The 23199-nt window shown below is 45.4% G+C and overlaps 1 protein-coding gene across 1 annotated transcript in view; it reads left to right on the top strand.

Annotated features, from left to right (window-relative positions):
* LOC139367934 (glutamate receptor ionotropic, NMDA 2C-like) overlaps positions 1-23199 on the top strand; it is a 61721-nt gene that overhangs the window by 23344 nt on the left and 15178 nt on the right. The window contains exons 4-11 of the mRNA XM_071106330.1: positions 851-916; positions 1069-1257; positions 2742-3082; positions 3295-3409; positions 17085-17296; positions 20924-21092; positions 21648-21801; positions 22533-22658. Of these exons, the coding sequence (XP_070962431.1) occupies positions 851-916; positions 1069-1257; positions 2742-3082; positions 3295-3409; positions 17085-17296; positions 20924-21092; positions 21648-21801; positions 22533-22658 (1372 nt within the window). The remainder of the gene's footprint in view (positions 1-850; positions 917-1068; positions 1258-2741; positions 3083-3294; positions 3410-17084; positions 17297-20923; positions 21093-21647; positions 21802-22532; positions 22659-23199) is intronic.

Here is a 23199-nt window from a genome sequence, read left to right as displayed (position 1 = left end):
AACAGGGCAGCAGGACAGAGAGAGAGAGAGAGAGAGAGAGAGAGAGAGTATTATATTAATATTATGTGATGGTATGATACAGGGGTGCAAGTTCGATTTTAGATGTGGGGCTACATCTTTTTTATTTATTTATTTATTTTATTTTTCAGTCGGATTAACACTCCTAACAGCCTACCCACCCACTCGGAGACATCCGCATGGTCCTAAAGCACACCTCTGCCTCGTTTGGTATCACATTCCAATGATAAAACTGGGGGGGGGAATTATTTATTATTAACATTATTATTTACCTTATTATTAATTACCTCATCCTAACCTCACACCTTTATTTATTTTTAAATGCATTTATTTGATCAACTTAACCTCCATTTCTGCACCTTAACTTTGCCTCTGAGCTGCCGGCCTACTGTGTCATTTTCATGGAGTCGTTATGTAGGTTTTATGACAGCTCATAAGACTGATCATTAAAGGTGTAGTAAGTACAGGCCTGTAGCAGTATACAGAAAGCCTGCTGTGATGATGATGTTTAATGCTTTGATATAAATCACAGAGATAGAATCAGCCCTCACAGCCTGGTGTGTGTGTGTGTGTGTGTGTGTGTGTGTGTGTGTGTGTGTTTGTTGTAACAGCAATAGGATGGAACACACGTTATTTACCTCCTCTGGGTGTGGAGTATGTCTACCAGAGAGGTCAAGGAGAAGGAGAGTGTGTGTCTGGGTTTGTGCCTCTGGTGTGCTTGGGTGTGTGTGTGTGTGTGTGTGTGTGTGTGAGTGTGCTCACATGAATACTGCACAGTATCATTGGCAACCTATTCTCTCTCGTGTTCACGCCTCCCACCCTCCCATTCCAGGCTGAGGGTTCCACGTTCCTCCAGATGGGTGCATCACTGGAACAGCAGATTGTCTGCATGTTCAAGGTACAGGAATAGAATATTACATCTAAATGTAATGTTCAATTAGAGAACCCCCTTCTGCCAATCAGAATCGTATATTCATCAAAGCTGTGGACTAAAATGTAATGTAGATATATCATTTTATATTTATATGTAATATAATGTCTATATTGTAGTTGATGGAGGAGTATGACTGGGGAGACTTTGTAGTCATCACAAGCATGTTGCCGGGATACGAGACATTTGTGGACTACGTCCGCTCCTACACGGACACGTCCTACTTCCTGTGGAGGCTGCAGGATATCCTGTCTCTGGAGATGTCTATCGGGACCAGCGACGTCCGCGCCAAACGCATGTTACAGCAGGTAGGAGAAAGAAATGTCCAACACACACACACACACATATATATATATATATATATATATATAGAGGGAGGGAGACAGAGAGAGAGAGAGAGAGAGAGAGGGGGGGGGGGGACAGAGAGAGAGAGAGAGAGGGGGGGGGGGACAGAGAGAGAGAGAGAGAGGGGGGGGGACAGAGAGAGAGAGAGAGGGGGGGACAGAGAGAGAGAGAGAGAGAGAGAGAGAGAGAGAGAGAGAGAGAGAGAGAGAGAGAGAGAGAGAGAGAGAGAGAGAGAAAGAGAGACAGTCAGTCAGTCAGTCAGTCAGTCAGTCAGAGTTACAATTAACCTAGGGATAGGGCCGGTAGTGGTGTGTGGGTAAAATCACTGGAGAAGCCAAGCCAGGAAAAAAACACATTACAACCTGTTTTGTGTTTGCTCTATAACCTGTTAGTTCATATGCCTTGCTACTGTGATATATAGGCCTAAGGCCGAGATAATAAGAAGACACAGTGGCAGAATAAATTCAACCACACCTTTGTTTCATCACAAAACCGGAGATTAACCTCTGTAAGGTGAAGTCCACAAAGGATGTTGTATGTAACAAAGTTACATGACCTACAGCATGGTCAAGCAAGTTAAGGCTTCCGACATTTTCGGACTACTTAACAACCATTGATTTGAAACCACAGAGAGATATCGCAAGTCGCAAAGAAAACAGGAGCTGCCTCCACTATTCCAGCACCATTTCAACTTCAACATCATCAAATCACCTCTGCTCAGTCTAATACATTGACAACTAAAAGATACAAAAAAATATTTTGTCTAAACAACGTAAGTTAAATATGATGTGGCTGTCCATGGTACTGATTTATCGTGTGTGTGTGTGTATGTGTGTGTGTGTGTATGTGTGTGTGTGTGTGTGTGTGTGTGTGTGTGTGTGTGTGTGTGTGTGTGTGTGTGTGTGTGTGTGGGCGTGCGTGCGTGCGTGCGTGCGTGTGTGCGTGCAAGTCGAGAAAACATGTTGACTCACCTTTGCTTGTAGAGATACCATCCTCCTCTCTTTCATGTTGCCAAAACATTCTTTGAGTCTGTCGTACAGTACATACTTTTAGTTGTTGTTGTCCTAGACTACCTGGCTAAATTGCTTGCTTGAATTCAATGCTACCGGTGGCAACATTGTCATACTCTTTTTTGACCAGACAGCATCAGATAGATGGGCTACACATACAGAGACAGAGGGGAGCTGGTCTCTCACTTGGATGCTTTTTCTGGTGAGATATATTCAGCCTCTTGCGAATTGAAGGACAATTATGAAACACAGAGAGACGAAAGATAATTGATTGAATATGTGTTTTTTTTTTTTTTTTTTTTTCTTCATTTTTTTTTAGGGAAGCCTGGCTCGATAGGGCAAGGGTTAAGGGTTGTGATATAACTGTTCCACAGGCTTAGATGTCAGAGGTTAATATTAGATACTGGCTACACTCCAATATCTGTCTCTTCCTCTAGATTGATTCCCAGGTACTCGTAGCCTACTGCTCCCATGAAGAGGCCCAGTACCTGTTCCAGGTAGCAGGGGAGGTGGGTCTATTGGGGCCTGGCTACATCTGGATCCTCCCCTCCCTCGCGTTGGGCAACACAGAGAGCCCTTCACCTAGCAGCTTCCCCATAGGAGTGATTGGCGTCATCACCGACCAATGGAGGAAGAGCCTGAGGCAGCGGGTCAGAGAGGGAGTGGCCATAGTGGCCAAAGGGGCGGAGAGTTTCAAGAGGCATCAGGGGTTTGTTCCCGAGGGACACAGCGACTGCAACACACCAGTTACACACATTAACAACAACACACTGTTCAGGTGAGTGTGAGGTGTCGCTCTGTGTTTGAGTGTCTGTGTTTGTCGTAGCAGTAGACATACTGAACGTGTGTGTGTGTGTGTGTGTGTGTTTGTCATAGCAGTAGACATACCGAACATGTATGTGTGTGTTTGTCATAGTAGTAGACATACTGAACGTGTGTTTGTGTGTGTGTTTGTGTGTGTGTTTGTGTGTGTGTTTGTGTGTGTTCTAGACACATGCTGAACGTGACATGGGAGCGTAAGGACCTGTCGTTTAATAGTGATGGTTACCTGACAAACCCTTCCATGGTCATCATCGCTTTGAACAGAGACAGACAGTGGGACAAGGTACTGAATGAGTGTGTGTGTTTGTGCGTGTGGACCATGAAACAACCAACCCAGCACTGCCATATTTATGCCCTGCCTCAAAATAACTTGCATACATGAATGTAATCAAAACATTGTTTCATCCGGTTAATTACAAACTACCAGTGTTGATGATGATGTGGTGTACTGTTATCTCCCATGGCGGTGTCCCGCCCTTCTCCCAAGGGTACGCACACGCACACACACACTTGTCTCCCAAGGGTACGCACACGCACACACACACCTGTCTCCCAAGGGTACGCACACGCGCACACACACCTGTCTCCCAAGGGTACGCACACGCACACACACACCTGTCTCCCAAGGGTACGCACACGCACACACACACCTGTCTCCCAAGGGTAGCCAGAGAGGGTGTAGGTCTACAAAGAGTAATCTCACTGCTACTGTTGAACTAATTTATTCCTGCCCTGCTACAGCAAGACTACTTTATCACGGTCACTGGCTGGCAGGTGTGTTTGTGTGCATGTGTTTCGTGACTGTGCAGACCGAACACAAAGTCTGGCAATGCTCCGGAGTTCCCACAGTCATTCACCGCCCTGTGTCATCTAGCTCATTCGTCAGTGAGAACGTGGCAGTGGGCACTTGTACACTGAGTGAACAAAACAATAAGAACACCTGCTCTTTACATGACAGACTGACCAGGTGACTCCAGGTGAAAGCTATGATCCCTCATTGATGTCACTTGTTAAATCCACATCAATCAGTGTAGAAGAAGGGGAGGAGACGGGTTAAAGAAGGATTTTTAAGCCTTGAGACAATTGAGACATGGATTGTGTATGTATGCCATTCAGATGGTGAATGGCCAGGACAAAATATTTAAGTGCATTTGAATGAGGTATTGTAGTAGGTGCCGCTGCTGGGTTTTTCACTCTCAACAGTTTCCTGTGTGTATCAAGAATGGTCCACCACCCAAAGGACATCCTGCCAACTTGACACAACTGTGGGAAGTATTGGAGTCAACATGGGCCAGCATCTCTGTGGAACGCTTTCGACACCTTGTAGAGTCCATTTCCGACGAATTGAGGCTGTTCTGAGGTGGGTGCGTGGAGGGGTGCAACTCAATATTAAGAAGGTGTTCCTAATGTTTGGTTTACTCAGTGTATATGTGTTTGTGGTGTGACATGTCCATTTCATACCCTCTCTTTTTGACACACTGACAGCACTACACACTAATGTTTTTACTAAGTCAGGGAGAAACATCATCCCATCTAATGTTTTACTAAGTCAGGGGGACCATCATCCTATCTAATGTTTTTACTAAGTCAGGGGGACCATCATCCCATCTAATGTTTTTACTAAGTCAGGGGGAACCATCATCCCATCTAATGTTTTACTAAGTCAGGGGGACCATCATCCCATCTAATGTTTTACTAAGTCAGGGGAACCATCATCCCATCTAATATTTTACTAAGTCAGGGGGAACCATCATCCTATTTTCCCTCTCTTCTTTCCTATTTTCTTCCCGTGGGGGAAGGGAAGATAGAGCGAGTATAAAGGGAGGGGCAGGGAAGATAGAGCGAGTATAAAGGGAGGGGTGCAGGGAAGAAAGAGAAAGTTTAAAGGGGGGGTAAGGATAAGAGTTGTAAAAGTGATTGATTAATAAACTGCCTGAGAAAGGTTCATAACAGTTAAAACAGCATTGAGATTCATAGAGTCAGACACAATAGTGTGGGTTATTTACACTCTACTGGGTCCTTCAATAGTGTTGTAGCAATTTGTACTTCGCTATATGGCTAGTAAATTCCTTGTGTTACATTCAGCCAGTCCACCTGTGATTCCCAGTTGTATCAGTAATGGTCCACCACCAAAAGGAGATCTAACCAACTTGACACAACTGTGGGAAGCGTTGGAGCCAACATGGGGCCAGCATCCCTGTGTTACATTCAGCCAGGTCCCCTGTGATTCGAAATCAGTATTCGACAACCATCCATGTCTGAGGAGATCGAGAGATGAGATGGAAACCGGCCATTAGGGGCAACAATAAGCGCCGTTACCTTCAAGTTGGTTTCGGTTTTGCTAGGGCATTGGAGAATGGCGGATGGGCGTAAGCATCTGTCTCTGGTGCCAAAGGTTGCATGTTTGAAATCTTAAGGTTAGGTATTAACTCTGAATGGTTAAGGTAAGGGTTAAGTTTTGGGCTAAACAAAAATAAATAAAAATAACGTTCTATCGCTGGATTTGAATGTGTAACCTTTGGGACCAGAGGCAGATCCTTCTGAAGTTCTGATCATCTGCCTCTGGTGTTTGAATCCAGTGATCAAAAGTTGATTTTGAGATTTTTGTTTTAAGCCTATCCCAAACTCTTAACCCTGTCCTTAAACATTTGGAGTTAATGCCTGAACTTAACCGTAAATACTTTGAAATTTGGAACAATTTCAAAATGTTGAATTTGAGAAACATGGATGAACGTGTAATTCTGACGTGAGACTGTGAGATCTAGTTGGTTACATTAACACTGAAACTGTGGACCTGTATAGACATTAAACTGTGTTGAATTAACATTCAAGCTTTATTGGCATATTTCCCAGAATGCCTTGCCTTTCAAGTGAATTGTAGAGTTACCACCCATGACTGAATTTATTATTGACAGATAGATTATTGTTGCATACATCCATTTTCTCCCCTGGGGACTTCAGTAAGAAAGTTCCTAAATGAATGTGTCATCATTGCTTAAGTAGTAATCCTTGAGAAACTGGTGTTTGGAGGAAATACTGGAGTGGGTGTTCTTAGGCCCGAGACAGGGTTGAGGACTGGCAAACTCTGTCAATAAAGCCTCCTGAACACTGGCTTCTTGGGCATTACCACTGTTATTTTGATTAATTTATTCATATTATTTCATACCACCACAATATAAACTATTGGCCTATTTATTGCCTTACCTCCTTACTTCATTTGCACACACTGTATACAGATTTTTCTATTGTGTTATTGATTGTACATTTGTAACTCTGTGTTGTTGTTTTTGTCGCACTGCTATGCTTTATCTTGGCCAGGTCGCAGTTGTAAATTAGAACTTGTTCTCAACTGGCCTACCTGGTTAAATAAAGGTGGGACATTTGTTTTGTTCTAATCTGGGGTTGCCAGTTCTATCAGTTCGGTTGCCATAGACACAACCCAGTCGTTCAGTCTTTTTGTTCTGTATCTGTGGACGCGACCCAGTTGTTGGTTCGAAATGTTCCATTGCCATACTGGCTGGCCATGTTCTCATCCCTTGCTTGCTAGCTGGCCAACTATGGCTAACTTACAGTCACGTCAAACAGTGCAGCCAGAATAACAGCAAAGTAGCTGCATTTGCATTTGTTTAAGCAGTTTTTTAGCTAAATGTATTTAGATACATCCGTAACAATTAGCTAACGAGGCACAATTTTGCCTGGCTTAATGTGCTCTCTCCTCAGGACACTGTTGTTCAGAGGAGCTAGCCAACAATACAGCTAACACAATAATCACTTCTAACTGAAGCTGGAAAAACAGCAAACTAGCGGCACATCATTTAATTTGACCTGTTTTCTATTGATAGTTCTTTGTATGTATATAAAAAATTATGCTGAAAAAAATAAATAAAAATTATGCATGATTTCAACTGGCTGAGAAAAGATGCCTGCCTCTCTGTCACGTCCTGACCCTGACACATTCATTACTATGGGACATCTGGTGATCGAATTTGAATATTGAAACAATGTTGCAATTTTCAGAGAGACAGACAGCAAAGTTTATACAAATCTCCGCTGTTGAAAACGAAATGTTAGTCTAAAATAAATGTGAGATAATGTCTAGATGCTTTTTATAGGGTATATCAAGTTGCCTCGCTGGAATGATGAGACAGTGGATTGCTCAGTCAGATGGAACAGAGTAAATAGGCATTTTAACGTCATAGATTTAGCCGGTGGTAACTTGTAGAATAGATACCGTCTGGGCATGCGGTTTTAACCAATCAGCATTCAGGAATAAACCCCCGTTGTATAAAATATAAACATTTAATACAATATGTATTTCATAATGCCTTATTTTGAGGCCTTACACCAACAAATATGTGTTGTTTCAATGACCCAACTACTGTTTAGTCATGTTAATTAGGCTTCTCCAAACTATGATGCTGCTGATGGTCATTAGTAGCCTACCAAACTTGCTAATTGCCTGGTACTCAGCACTCTATTGTCCCTCTAATCCCTCTGACATCAATGCAAATGTATTTGAAAATCTAATCAAACACTTAATGAGAGCCCATGAGCTCATGTTGTGCAACATTTATATAGGCTATGCAGTTGAGGGAGAAACAGTGATGGCCGCTAATAGAAAGAGGAGGATCCCATCAGCTTTCTATAGAATAGGCCTATGAAATGTATTTCTCAACTTTCCTAATATTAAGCACATTGCTTATGTTTAATAAGGTTTGTAATCACAACTAAATCAGCCAAATAACTTCTTAAAATTAAGCACATTAATCAGCTTTACAAGTATAGAGAGTGTAGAGTGTAGAGACTAACTGGCTGTTACGGTGCGTGAATGAGGACCCAAAAGCGAATTAACTTAAACAGAGCTTCTTTAATAACCAAACATAGGTAGGCTCAGATAGACCGGCAGATTCCGACAGGACAGGACAAGGTTACAGCAAACATGACGATAGTCTGGTTCAGGCATGAAACACAACAAACAAGAATCCGACAAGGACAGGAACAAAAACAGAGAGAGATATAGGGACCTAATCAGAGGGAAAAAGGGAACAGGTGGGAAACGGGGTGAATGGGTAGTTAGGAGGAGACAAGGCACAGCTGGGGGAAAGAGGTGGAGAAAAGGTAACCTAACAACGACCAGCAGAGGGAGACAGGGTGAAGGGAAAGGACAGAAACACACAACATGACAATACATGACAGTACCCCCCCACTCACCGAGCGCCTCCTGGCGCACTCGAGGAGGAAACCTGGCGGCAACGGAGGAAATCCTCGATCAGCGCACGGTCCAGCACGTCCCGAGAGGGAACCCAACTCCTCTCCTCAGGACCGTACCCCTCCCAATCAACGAGGTACTGGTGACCACGGCCCCGAGGACGCATGTCCAAAATCCTGCGGACCCTGTAGATGGGTGCGCCCTCGACAAGGATGGGGGGGGGGGGGGGAAGACGAGCGGGGGCGCGAAGAACGGGCTTAATACAGGAGACATGGAAGACCGGGTGGACGCGACGAAGGTATCGCGGAAGAAGAAGTCGAACTGCAACAGGATTAATGACCCGCGAAATACGGAACGGACCAATGAACCGCGGGGTCAACTTGCGAGAAGCCGTCTTAAGGGGAAGGTTCTGAGTGGAGAGCCAAACTCTCTGACCGCGACAATATCTAGGACTCTTAGTTCTACGCTTATTAGCAGCCCTCACAGTCTGCGTCCTATAACGGCAAAGTGCAGACCTGACCCTCTTCCAGGTGCGCTCGCAACGTTGGACAAAAGCCTGAGCGGAGGGGACGCTGGACTCGGCGAACTGAGATGAGAACAGCGGAGGCTGGTACCCGAGGCTACTCTGAAAAGGAGATAGCCCGGTCGCAGACGAAGGAAGCGAGTTGTGGGCGTATTCTGCCCAGGGGAGCTGTTCTGACCAAGACGCAGGGTTGCGAAAAGAAAGACTGCGTAAGATGCGACCAATAGTCTGATTGGCCCGTTCTGCTTGACCGTTAGACTGGGGGTGAAAGCCGGAAGAGAGACTGACGGAAGCCCCAATCAAACGGCAAAACTCCCTCCAAAATTGAGACGTGAATTGCGGACCTCTGTCCGAAACGACGTCTGACGGAAGGCCATGAATTCTGAAAACATTCTCGATGATGATTTGTGCCGTCTCTTTAGCAGAAGGAAGCTTAGCAAGGGGAATGAAATGAGCCGCCTTAGAGAACCTATCGACAACCGTAAGAATAACAGTCTTCCCCGCTGACGAAGGCAGTCCGGTGACAAAATCTAAGGCGATGTGAGACCACGGTCGAGAGGGAATGGGAAGCGGCCTGAGACGGCCGGCAGGAGGGGAGTTACCGGACTTAGTCTGCGCGCAGACCGAACAAGCAGCCACGAAACGACGCGTGTCATGCTCCCGGGTGGGCCACCAAAAACGCTGGCGAATGGAAGCAAGCGTACCCCGAACGCCAGGGTGGCCGGCTAACTTGGCAGAGTGAGCCCACTGAAGAACGGCCAGACGAGTAGGAACGGGAACGAAAAGAAGGTTCCTAGGACAAGCGCGCGGCGACAGAGTGTGAGTGAGCGCTTGCTTTACCTGCCTCTCAATTCCCCAGACAGTCAACCCGACAACACGCCCCTCAGGGAGAATCCCCTCGGGGTCAGTGGAGGCTACTGAAGAACTGAAGAGACGAGATAAAGCATCAGGCTTGGTGTTCTTAGAGCCCGGACGATAAGAAATCACGAACTCGAAACGAGCGAAAAACAGCGCCCAACGCGCCTGACGCGCATTAAGTCGTTTGGCAGAACGGATGTACTCAAGGTTCCTATGGTCAGTCCAAACGACAAAAGGAACGGTCGCCCCCTCCAACCACTGTCGCCATTCGCCTAGGGCTAACCGGATGGCGAGCAGTTCGCGGTTACCCACATCATAATTACGTTCCGACGGCGACAGGCGATGAGAAAAATACGCGCAAGGGTGGACCTTGTCGTCAGAGAGGGAGCGCTGAGAAAGAATGGCTCCCACGCCCACCTCTGACGCGTCAACCTCGACCACGAACTGTCTAGAGACGTCAGGTGTAACAAGGATAGGAGCGGATGTAAAACGATTCTTGAGGAGATCAAAAGCTCCCTGGGCGGAAACGGACCACTTAAAGCACGTCTTGACAGAAGTAAGGGCTGTGAGAGGAGCTGCCACCTGACCGAAATTACGGATGAAACGACGATAGAAGTTCGCGAAGCCGAGAAAGCGCTGCAGCTCGACGCGTGACTTAGGGACGGGCCAATCAATGACAGCCTGGACCTTAGCGGGATCCATCTTAATGCTTTCAGCGGAAATAACAGAACCGAGAAATGTGACGGAGGAGGCATGAAAAGTGCACTTCTCAGCCTTCACAAAAAGACAATTCTCTAAAAGGCGCTGGAGGACACGTCGAACGTGCTGAACATGAATCTGGAGTGACGGTGAAAAAATCAGGATATCGTCAAGGTAAACGAAAACAAAGATGTTCAGCATGTCTCTCAGGACATCATTGACTAATGCCTGAAAGACAGCTGGAGCGTTAGCGAGGCCGAAAGGAAGAACCCGGTATTCAAAGTGCCCTAACGGAGTGTTAAACGCCGTCTTCCACTCGTCCCCCTCCCTGATGCGCACGAGATGGTAAGTGTTACGAAGGTCCAACTTAGTGAAAAACCTGGCTCCCTGCAGGATCTCGAAGGCTGAGGACATAAGAGGAAGCGGATAACGATTCTTAACTGTTATGTCATTCAGCCCTCGATAATCTATGCAGGGGCGCAGAGACCCGTCCTTCTTCTTGACAAAAAAAACCCCCGCTCCGGCGGGAGAGGAGGAGGGGACTATGGTACCGGCGTCAAGAGCTACAGACAAATAATCCTCGAGAGCCTTACGTTCGGGAGCCGACAGAGAGTATAGTCTACCCCGGGGGGGAGTGGTTCCCGGAAGGAGATCAATACTACAATCATACGACCGGTGTGGAGGAAGAGAGGTGGCCCTGGACCGACTGAACACCGTGCGCAGATCGTGATATTCCTCCGGCACCCCTGTCAAATCACCAGGCTCCTCCTGTGAAGAAGAGACAGAGGAAACAGGAGGGATAGCAGACATTAAACATTTCACATGACAAGAGACGTTCCAGGAGAGGATAGAATTACTAGACCAATTAATGGAAGGATTATGACAAACTAGCCAGGGATGGCCCAAAACAACAGGTGTAAAAGGTGAACGAAAAATCAAAAAAGAAATGGTCTCGCTATGATTACCAGAAACAGTGAGGGTTAAAGGTAGCGTCTCACGCTGAATCCTGGGGAGAGGACTACCATCCAGGGCGAACAAGGCCGTGGACTCCCTTAACTGTCTGAGAGGAATGTCATGTTCCCGAGCCCAGGTCTCGTCCATAAAACAGCCCTCCGCCCCAGAGTCTATTAAGGCACTGCAGGAAGCTGACGAACCGGTCCAGCGTAGATGGACCGACAAGGTAGTGCAGGATCTTGAAGGAGAGACAGGAGTAGTAGCGCTCACCAGTAGCCCTCCGCTTACTGATGAGCTCTGGCTTTTACTGGACATGAAGTGACAAAATGACCAGCAGAACCGCAATAGAGACAGAGGCGGTTGGTGATTCTCCGTTCCCTCTCCTTAGTCGAGATGCGGATACCTCCCAGCTGCATAGGCTCAGCTCCCGAGCCGGCAGAGGAAGATGGTAGTGATGCGGAGAGGGGGGCAACGGAGAACGCGAGCTCCTTTCCACGAGCTCGGTGACGAAGATCAACCCGTCGCTCAATGCGAATAGCGAGTTCAATCAAGGAATCCACGCTGGAAGGAACCTCCCGGGAGAGAATCTCATCCTTTACCTCTGCGCGGAGACCCTCCAGAAAACGAGCGAGCAAAGCCGGCTCGTTCCAGCCACTGGAGGCAGCAAGAGTGCGAAACTCAATAGAGTAGTCTGTTATGGATCGATTACCTTGACATAGGGAAGACAGGGCCCTGGAAGCCTCCTCCCCAAAAACAGATCGATCAAAAACCCGTATCATCTCCTCCTTAAAGTCCTGATACTGGTTAGTACACTCAGCCCTTGCCTCCCAGATTGCCGTGCCCCACTCACGAGCCCGTCCAGTAAGGAGAGATATGACGTAGGCGATACGAGCAGTGCTCCTGGAGTAAGTGTTGGGCTGGAGAGAAAACACAATATCACACTGGGTGAGGAACGAGCGGCATTCAGTGGGCTCCCCAGAGTAACACGGCGGGTTATTGATTCTGGGCTCCGGAGATTCGAAAGCCCTGGAAGTGGCCGGTGGATCGAGGCGGAGATGGTGAACCTGTTCTGTGAGGTTGGAGACTTGGGTGGCCAGGGTCTCAACGGCATGTCGAGCAGCAGACAATTCCTGCTCGTGTCTGCCTAGCATCGCTCCCTGGATCTCGACGGCTGAGTGGAGAGGATCCGAAGTCGCTGGGTCCATTCTTGGTCGGATTCTTCTGTTACGGTGCGTGAATGAGGACCCAAAAGCGAATTAACTTAAACAGAGCTTCTTTAATAACCAAACATAGGTAGGCTCAGATAGACCGGCAGATTCCGACAGGACAGGACAAGGTTACAGCAAACATGACGATAGTCTGGTTCAGGCATGAAACACAACAAACAAGAATCCGACAAGGACAGGAACAAAAACAGAGAGAGATATAGGGACCTAATCAGAGGGAAAAAGGGAACAGGTGGGAAACGGGGTGAATGGGTAGTTAGGAGGAGACAAGGCACAGCTGGGGGAAAGAGGTGGAGAAAAGGTAACCTAACAACGACCAGCAGAGGGAGACAGGGTGAAGGGAAAGGACAGAAACACACAACATGACAATACATGACACTGGCATATACAGTTGAAGTCGGAAGTTTACATACACCTTAGCCAAATCCATTTAAGCTCAGTTTTTCACAATTCCTGTTTTTCACAATCCCTGACACTAATCAAAGTAAAAATTCCCTTAGGTCAGTTTATTTTAAGAATGTAAAATGTCAGAACAATAGTAGAGAGAAGGATTTAATTCAGCTTTTATTTATTTCATCACATTCCCAGTGGGTCAGAATTTTACATACACTCAATTAGTATTTGGTAGCATTGCCTTTAAAATTGTTTAACTTGGGTCAAACGTTTCGTGTAGCCTTCCACAAGCTTCCCAACATAAGTTGGGTGAATTTTGGCCCATTCCTCTTGGCAGAGCTGGTGTAACTGAGTCAGGATTGTTGGCCTCCTCGCTCGCACACACTTTTTCAGTTCTGCCCACACATTTTCTATAGGGTTGAGGTCAGGGCTTTGTGATGGCCATTTCAATACCTTGACTTTGTTGTCCTTAAGCCATTTTGCCACAGCTTTGGGAGTATGCTTGGGGTCATTGTCCATTTGGAAGACCCATTTGCAACCAATCTTTAACTTCCTGACTGATGTCTTGAGATGTTGCTTCAATACATCCACAAAATGTTCCTGCATCATGATGCCATCATCTTTGTGAAGTGCACCCGTCCCTCCTGCACCAAAGCAACCCCACAACATGATGCTGCCACCCCTGTGCTTCACAGTTGGGATGGTGTTCTTCGGCTTGTAAACTTCCCCCTTTTTCCTCTAAACATAACGATGGTCATTATGGGCTAAACAGTCCTATTTGTGTTTCATCAGACAAGAGGACATTTCTCCAAAAAGTACGATCTTTGTCCCCATGTGCAGATGCAAACCATAGTCTTGCTTTTTTATGGTGGTTTTGAAACAGTGGTTTCTTCCTTGCTGAGCGGCCTTTCAGGTTATGTCGATATAGGAATCGTTTTACTGTGGATATAGATACTTTTGTACCTGTTTCCTCTAGCATCTTCACAAGGTCCTTTGCTGTTGTTCTGGGATTTATTTGCACTTTTTGCACCAAAGTACACTCATCTCTAGGAGACAGAACGTGTCTCCTTCCTGAGCGGTATGACGGCTGCGTGGTCCCATGGTGTTTACACTTGCGTACTATTGTTTGTACAGATGAATATGGATCCTTCAGGCGTTTGGAAATTGCTCCCAAGGATGAACCAGACTTGTGGTCTACAATTTTGTGGAGGTCTTGGCTGATTTCTTTAGATTTTCCCATGATGTCAAGCAAAGAGGCACTGAGTTTGAAGGTAGGCCTTGAAATACATCCACAGGTATACCTCAAATTGACTCAAATTATATCAATTAGCCTATCAGAAGCGTCTAAAGCCATGACAACATTTTCTGGAATTTTCCAAGCTGTTTAAAGGCACAGTCAACTTAGTGTATGTAAACTTCTGACCCACTGAAATTGTGATACAGTTAATTATAAGTGAAATAATCTGTCTGTAAACAATTGTTGGAAAAATGACTTGTGTCATGCACAAAGTAGATGTACTAACCAACTTGCCAAAACTATAGTTTGTTTAACAAGACATTTGTGGAGTGAAAAGGTTTTAATGACTCCAACCTAAGTTTATGTAAACTTCCGACTTCAACTGTATAAGCAGCGCTTAAGTTTCAAATTGGGGGAAGATAATTCTCACCATAAGAATGCACTTTTACAACATATGGAAATTGTGTTTTCCTGCTAATGGAACATTCGCGTTTATAGCCTGCTACCATGTGCACATTGCTATGCTTATAATGTGAAGAAATAGCCTAACAGTTTATCAAACATTTTAAGCAAAACATTCTGATCTGTTGTGTCATCCACATTTCATAAACGTTTATGTCATGCTAGTGGTTGTATTAATTTGGGATCTCTCACATCCCACAACTGTCCCAGATTATGTTTGGAATATGTATTTCTCATACAGAATAGAATAGGTTCGACTTTTGTACTATGGGGGATAGTAGATTTAAATAGGCTATTGCTTTTCGTATGTCCTACTCATCTTGTTGGCTGACGAAAAGTAAAAGTGGACAATTCTTCCAATATGCGCCTCGGAATTGGATAAAGACGCGCGCAGTTGCGTCCCTGATGTGTCTTCATTTGTAGCCTGTGAGAAAGATCACGTGACAGAGAGCCATGTGAGCGAGAGGCGCTTCCGATTGCGAGCACACTCCGGGAGAAGGGCACAACGCAGCACTCCGGGCCGAAAAAGGCATGGATTTTTTTGTGTGTGCATTACTACCACAAAGGGGATGCCACCGTGAAATTCGAGGCATTATAAAGTGCTTGTCAAATTGTGAATGAGAGACTATTGGAGTGTGTGCAGCCTGCGCAAAAAAAAACAAAGCAGAGCTCATGCCTTTCAAGCAACTTTTTTTCAAATCATCATTAGTCTTTCATCATGCAGCCTTACAATGTATTAAAAATCAAAACATAAGGCCCAACGTTTGTAGAACAACTAAAGTTGCATTAATCACTCTAAATTAAGCATGTAGGAGTACCTGTTTCTTTGTTAACAGCTCAACACAGAATAGCAACATGTGCAAACCCTCAAATCATTTGCAGCCAATATTTATATTTTATTTAGCTTTGTTTAATTCTATTCTTCATACTATAAAATAATGCCACGGAATTCTAAGCAAATCTTGTCTGCTAAATGAACTAGTGTAGCCCACAGCCATTTGACATAGCCACATCAGGACCTAACATAAGGACAACTCAGAGTATTCTGTTCTTCTGAAATAGACTACATTTTCTTCATGTCATGCTTCTTTAGACCTGTCTAAAATAAATAATGGATGTATTGTAAAGGTGTAGGCTATATTATATGGATATATTAGTTTTTAAAATGGAAGCCATGAGAGGCTAAATGTGTTTATGTTAATTAACTTTGTGACCGCCACAGCCCTAATAGTAACCACTTTGTTGCAATATGTAAAAAAATGAAGTTATATATATATATTTTTTGAATATGTAATGTGCGATAACAGTTAGGCGATATCCTTGTCCCATCGCTCACTAGCGACTCCTGTGGCTGGCCGGGCGCAGTGCACGCTGACCAGGTCGCCAGGTGCACGGTGTTTCCTCCGACACATTGGTGAGGCTGGCTTCCGGGTTGGATGCGTGCTGTGTTAAGAAGCAGTGCGGCTTGGTTGGGTTGTGTTTCGGAGGACGCATGGCTTTCGACCTTCGTCTCACCCGAGCCCGTACGGGAGTTGAAGCGATGAGACAAGTAACTACTAACAATTGGATACCACAAAATTGGTGGGAAAAAGGGGGTTAAAAAAATAAAAAATAAGGCCTTATGAAATATATATTGTGTTGTGTTAAATTATAAGATCTACAAAATAACATATTCACTCAGGATCTCACTTGGTAACGTCCCAAGGACAAACAAGTGATTCATGCAACACTGATGTCTCTGTCACTAACAAATACTGTCCTGGGTGGTAACTCTACAATTAGCTCGAAAAGGCATTCTGGGAAATAAGGTTTTACACTAAGTAGTGTGTTAATTTAACACTTTCCAGTGTTTATACAAGTCCACACTTTCAATGTTCATTTAACACTTTCCAGTGCTATACAGGTCCACACTTTCAGTGTTCATCTAACATTCTCAGTTTTGATTTGACCCTGGAGAATTTGCTGTGTACAAATCAGCAGAGCTATGACTGGGGGGATGGAGTGGGGAGCTCCAGGGACGGGATGCTAGGTGACAAATGGAGCCCCAATAGGGTTAAGCGAGGGCAGGTTCTTAACGGGGGATATTGTGTCCTCTGGAGCTCGGCTCTGGGTCACAATCCTGGATCAGCCTGTCTCAGATCTACAGCACTGAGTTTAATCCACTTTCATGGACTCTTTCTCCTACTCTTTCTGTCCCTCTCTCTTCCTACTCTCTCCCTCTATCTCTCTAACTCTGCCATCTCTCTCTCTCTCTTTCTCTCTCTCTCTCTCTCTCTCTCTCTCTCTCTCTCAACATCTACCTCAACCTCTCTATCTCTCTCAACCTCTCTCTCCCTCAACCTCTCTCTCTCTCTCTCGCTACCCGCCCCCCCCCCCCCCCCCCCCCACTCCCCCCAGGTGGGGACATTAGAGCGGGGTATCCTCCAGGTGCGTTATCCGGTGTGGCCTCGATATGGTAGTTTCCTCGAGCCGGTATCAGATGATCGCCACCTGACGGTAGCCACTCTGGAGGAGAGGCCCTTCGTCATCGTAGAGAACGTGGACCCCGACACGGGAACCTGTGTACGCAACACCGTGCCCTGCCGACGCCAGTCCAACCGCACCGAGAGGTATGCATGCACTCACTCACTCACACACAAAACAACATGCAAATTGCAGATTTATGCTCACACAACAGCCTGCACATATCTGGTAAGCACATACTGGATGGTACATTTTGAGATCAGGACGTTTTTATAGGAGACAACCACAAGACAACCACAGTACAACCACAAGACAACCACAGTACAACCACAAGACAACCACAGTACAACCACAAGACAACCACAGTACAACCACAAGACAACCACAAGACAACCATAATACAACCACAGTACAACAACAAGACAACCACAGTACAACCACAAGACAACCACAAGACAACCACAGTACAACCACAGTACAACAACAAGACAACCATAATACAACCACAGTACAACCACAGTACAACAACAAGACAACCACAAGACAACCACAGTACAACCACAAGACAACCACAGTACAATCACAGTACAACCACAAGACAACCACAGTACAACCACAAGACAACCACAGTACAACCACAAGACAACCACAGTACAATCACAGTACAACCACAAGACAACCACAAGACAACCACAGTACAACCACAAGACAACCACAGTACAACCACAAGACAACCACAAGACAACCATAATACAACCACAGTACAACAACAAGACAACCACAGTACAACCACAAGACAACCACAAGACAACCACAGTACAACCACAAGACAACCACAAGACAACCACAAGACAACCACAGTACAACCACAAGACAACCACAGTACAACCATAATACAACCACAGTACAATCACAGTACAACCATAATACAACCACAGTACAACCACAAGACAACCACAAGACAACCATAATACAACCATGACATCTTTTACACACCTGTAATATACCTGCTGTACGTCCCTTTGACATTCCCATGAGTCACACATCAATGATGGATCCACTGTGTGTGTGTTTGTGTGTGCAAGACTTGAATCCCTTCACGACATAACACCGCTGGCATATATTAATGGAAGTGTGTTTGTGTGCGTGCGTGTGCATGTGTTTGTGTGTCAGTGTGGCATATTAATGGTGGAAAGATGTGTGGGGAGAGTGGTTGAGTGCGATGGCACATTGATTGGCCATAAAGAAGATTTATCTGCCAACGCTGGCACATCTATCATGGTAGGATAGAAACAACACAACCCTCTCTCTCTCTTTCCCTCCTCTCTCTGTTTCTCTCTCTCTTTCCCTCCTCTCTCTCTCTCTCTCTGTCTCTCTGTCTCTCTCTCTCTCTGTCTCTCTCTCCCTCCCCACCCTGCTTGGGTTGCAATCAACACTCCCGGGCTACTAGGGAAAAACAGAGAGAGAGAGCGTGAGCGTGAGCGAGAGAGAGAAAGAGAGAGAGAGAAAGAGAGCGTGAGCAAGATAAGGAGAAAGGAGAGTTAATGAATGCAAAGTAGAGGAGGTTAACCAGTTAATCATACTGTATGTTGGTGACACAGCTATTCTCCGTAGCAGATGTTTGGTGTAATTGAAAGGTTTTTAAAACATTAAAACTCCTCTTTTTTTTTGGACAGTGGCTGGTCTCATTGGCAAGATAACTGAAGTCCATTAAGTGAGGGTAGGATAAGGCACAGTTATAAGGCACTATCAGTACTGACTATGGGTTAGCAGTTAGAGTGCTGCTGTGTGATTCTACATACTGTTTGATGCTTTGTCTGGGTGGAATCCTAACTTATCTATGTGTGGATATCTTACTGTAATGTAGTGGCTACCTGGATGCACAGAGTTAATGAGAGTTGTATTGTATTGGCAGTAAGTTCAAGTGCAGCACTGCAGGCATAGTTAGGGCCAGTATAGGCATTAGTGGATACACCACTGGCAAACTCCTCACTCATTCATTCTCAAGATTCCTTCCCCATTATTTTCTCTTCCTCCCTCGCAGCTCTAGATTTCTCTCTTCCTTCCTCTGGGCACATCGTTTTATACTCCTGTTGTTTCAGGGAAGAATGGAGACATCGCTAACCGTCGGGGGTATGTGTGTGCGTGTGTGCGCGTAGATCTGGGGGAGATAGAGAAAGCGGTTTCATCATTGTGTGTCTCACACACACACACACACACACACACACACACACACACACACACACACACACACACACACACACACATAGTCTTGTGCAGCTAACCTTGTGGGGACATTCAGTTCCATTCAAAATCCTATTTTCCTTCACCTAACCCTAACCCTAAAACTAACTCTAGCTCCTAACACCTAACCCTAACCCTAAAACTAACTCTAGCTCCTAACACCTAACCCTAACCCTAAAACTAACTCTAGCTCCTAACACCTAACCCTAACCCTAAAACTAACTCTAGCTCCTAACACCTAACCCTAACCCTAAAACTAACTCTAGCTCCTAACCCCTAACCCTAACCCTAAACTTAACCCTAACCCTAATCTTAACCCAAAAACCTAACCTTGATCCTAACCCTAAACCTAACCCTAGCTTCTAACCCTAACCCTAACCCGAGCTCCTACCCCTAAGCCTAAAACTAATCCTAGCTCCTAACCCTAACCCTAACCCTAAAACTAACCCTAACCCTAAAACTAACCATAACCCTAAAACTAACCCTAACCCTAAAACTAACCCTAGCTCCTAACCCTAACCCTAAAACTAACCCTAGCTCCTAACCCTAAAACTAACCCTAGCTCCTAACCCTAACCCTAAAACTAACCCTAGCTCCTAACCCTAAAACTAACCCTAGCTCCTAACCCTAACCCTAACCCTAAAACTAACCCTAGCTCCTAACCCTAACCCTAAACCTAATTCTAACCCTAACACTAATTCTAACCTTAACGCTAAATGACTACAAATAGCATTTGACCTTGTGGTCAAAGTTGGTCAAATATGAGTTTTTTTGCCATTTCGAAGTCCCCACAAGTATAGTAAAACACGTCCACACACACACACACACACACACACACACACACACACACACACACACACACACACACACACACACACCCTGACTCATTGCTATAAACCTACAGCGTTTAGCCAAGGCAGCTAGTGAGACGAAGGTGAGACGAAGGAGACAAGGACAGAACTATTTACTCTAGGTTTAACAACAACCATCCTTCTCTCTATTCATCCCCCTCTCTCTCTGTCCTCCCCCTCTACCTACACATCATTAGACAGTGGGGTCGAGGGGAGGCTGGAGGTGACAGATCATCACTGCTCTGTGTGTGTGTGTGTGTCAGTGTTTCACCAAACACCATAATTCCCTGTGTTTAGAGTCTGTCTCAGGCACTCAGACTGCACTAAGTGTGTGTGTGTGTGTGTGCGTGTGAGTGAGTGAGTGAGTGTCTCAGGGATACCGATTTCCTGTTGTCTTTCCTGTCTGCAGACCAGGTCCTTGATTCCCAGTCGTTAGTACAGACCACACTCCTCCCTCCTCTGCTCTGCTCTGATGCTGTTTAGCTTATTGATCTCATAGGTCTCACAGAGCTACTGCTGTTTAACAGGTCAATTAGAGGACCTATCAGGTCAATTAGAGGACCTATCAGGTCAATTAGGAGTTGCTCTTATTTCTCCTAAAACTTACTGTTCGTCATATACGTTCTGTTCAGTGTGTGTGTGTGTGTGCGTGTGTGTGTGTTCCTCCTCTCCCTACAGTCTTGTGGGTCACTCGGAGCCCTACACCAAGCTGTGCTGTAAGGGGTTCTGCATCGACATTCTGAAGAAACTGTCTCGCACCATCAAGTTCTCCTACGACCTCTACCTGGTCACTAACGGGAAACATGGAAAGATGATCAGTGGCATCTGGAACGGCATGATCGGAGAGGTGAGAGGAACTCCAGCACCAAACTCTCCCAGTAATGTAGGACTTTACAAGACAGAGGCGGTGGCTAGAGGCTAGAGAGGCGGACCAGTAGCTGGAAGGTTGCTGGTTGAAATCCCAGGCAGGAAGATAACAATTGGAAGATAAATTAATTTCCCCTGTGAACAGCTCCAGAGCTTCTACTCCTAAATCTGTGCTGTGTGTTTGTTGGGACCAGGAGAGAGGCAGTGGTCAGAGGTAGACTGGGTAGGTGTACAGCATCTCTTTGATGGTTGATTGTATCTTGGGTTAATGGTGTGTGAAAACACAGTCGCATCCTAAAGGCGTACGCCTGAACAGGTGTTCCTCATGACATCATCCCCGCCTGCATCCCCATGCCCAGAGGCTCAATGCCGTTTGATACATGTTGAGGTAATGCAAGAGAGAGAAAAAAATGCTACAATGTGCAATTCTTACATTGACAGAGGGATGAAGCACAGTAGATCATGTTTTAAGTTGTCTGATGTATGACCCTGCCACCCCCGTCTGATTCCTCCCCCTCTCCTCCCTCTCGCCCAGGTGTTCTACAGGAAAGCAGACATGGCCATAGGTTCTCTCACCATAAATGAGGAGCGTTCTGAGATCATCGACTTCTCCGTGCCATTCGTCGAGACCGGCATCAGCGTCATGGTTGCCCGTAGCAATGGGACTGTCTCCCCCTCCGCCTTCCTCGGTGAGATAGTTGGATTGATTCATTAATTGATTGTCTTTATATAATGTGAATATCATTTGATCTGAGGTAAGTTTAGTGTTAGTACTCCAGTAGTTAACATTATAATATTGGGAGTATAGTCTGATTCTAGATCTGTGTCAAACAGTGATTTACCTGGATTGCCGGCCATGATGCCTCTCCTCACGGAAGCAGCATGACAGCTAGCTCCCATGGCAACGCTCAGTGCATGTGTGTGTGTTTGTGTGTGTGTTTGTGTTTGGCCTACTTTACTGGGTTCTGTCTCAGTGGTCTGTTTCCGTTTTAGGTAACTTTCGATTTATCCTGCAGATACAACTACATCATACATAAACCCTGAAACAACCAAATCAAAATGAAAACAAGTTGGAGGATATTTTCTACATCATACATAAACCCTGAAACAACCAAATCAAAAATGAAAACAAGTTGGAGGATATTTTCCCATGTTAAAATGAGTCATTTTTATCTCTGCCTTTTCTCTCCCTGAGCTGCTCAGTATGTATAATTGCTTTGTTTGAGCCTGGCAGTAGACAAGCTTATACGACAACCAAAGCAATGGATGAACAATCCTATGACTGTCTTTAAGTCTTCTGTAGATACTATACCTGGTGACATTATTAGCCATATTTGGCCAGTCCAAAAGACATAAAAATAAATATCCCTCCCTCCCGCCCTCTCTCTCCCTCCTCCTTGTCTCTCCTCCTCTCTCCCAGAGCCCTATAGCCCAGCGGTGTGGGTGATGATGTTTGTAATGTGCCTGACCGTGGTAGCTGTGACCGTATTCGTGTTCGAGTACTTCAGTCCTGTCGGCTACAACCGCAGCTTGGTCAGCGCTACAGGTGAGTTGTGGCACAGCTGCTGCTACCCTGGCTGTAGCGCCGAGGGCTCACACAGGAGACTTGGGTTGAAACTCAGCTGGTCATTAACCCTGCTTATTCACCCAAACACAGGGAAGTGTATGAGAGGGGTGGTAGGGTTAGGTGAAAATAGGAAAAGGAAATATATTTTAAAAGCATATTTTATATACATATTTACACAAAATATATATGGGGGATTGGAAATGATGCAGACAATTACATTGATGGAAGCTACAATCTATCTGCGATATTAAAGCTGATCTACCCCCTAAAATAATAAATAATTATAATAATAATAAAACACTGCTTATTCACACAAACACAGGAAAGTGAGAGTTGTTTATCGGCTACATTAGTATGGGAAACGGCTGTGTCCTATTACACAAAAAACTCTGACATGCTAGAAACAGAAGCTAGGAGGTGCCAAGTGGTTTTAGGCAGGTATTGACACAGAATGCCAGACCCCGAGAGTCCCTGGGAGAGTGGGGTATAGCACTGCACTCAACAAAGACGGCTAATCAAT

Source organism: Oncorhynchus clarkii, chromosome 16 (assembly GCF_045791955.1).
Source record: "Oncorhynchus clarkii lewisi isolate Uvic-CL-2024 chromosome 16, UVic_Ocla_1.0, whole genome shotgun sequence".
In the NCBI taxonomy this organism is placed as follows: Eukaryota; Metazoa; Chordata; class Actinopteri; order Salmoniformes; family Salmonidae; genus Oncorhynchus; species Oncorhynchus clarkii.
Note: the sequence above shows the minus strand (reverse complement) of the source record. Positions and strands in the feature narration are given on the sequence as shown.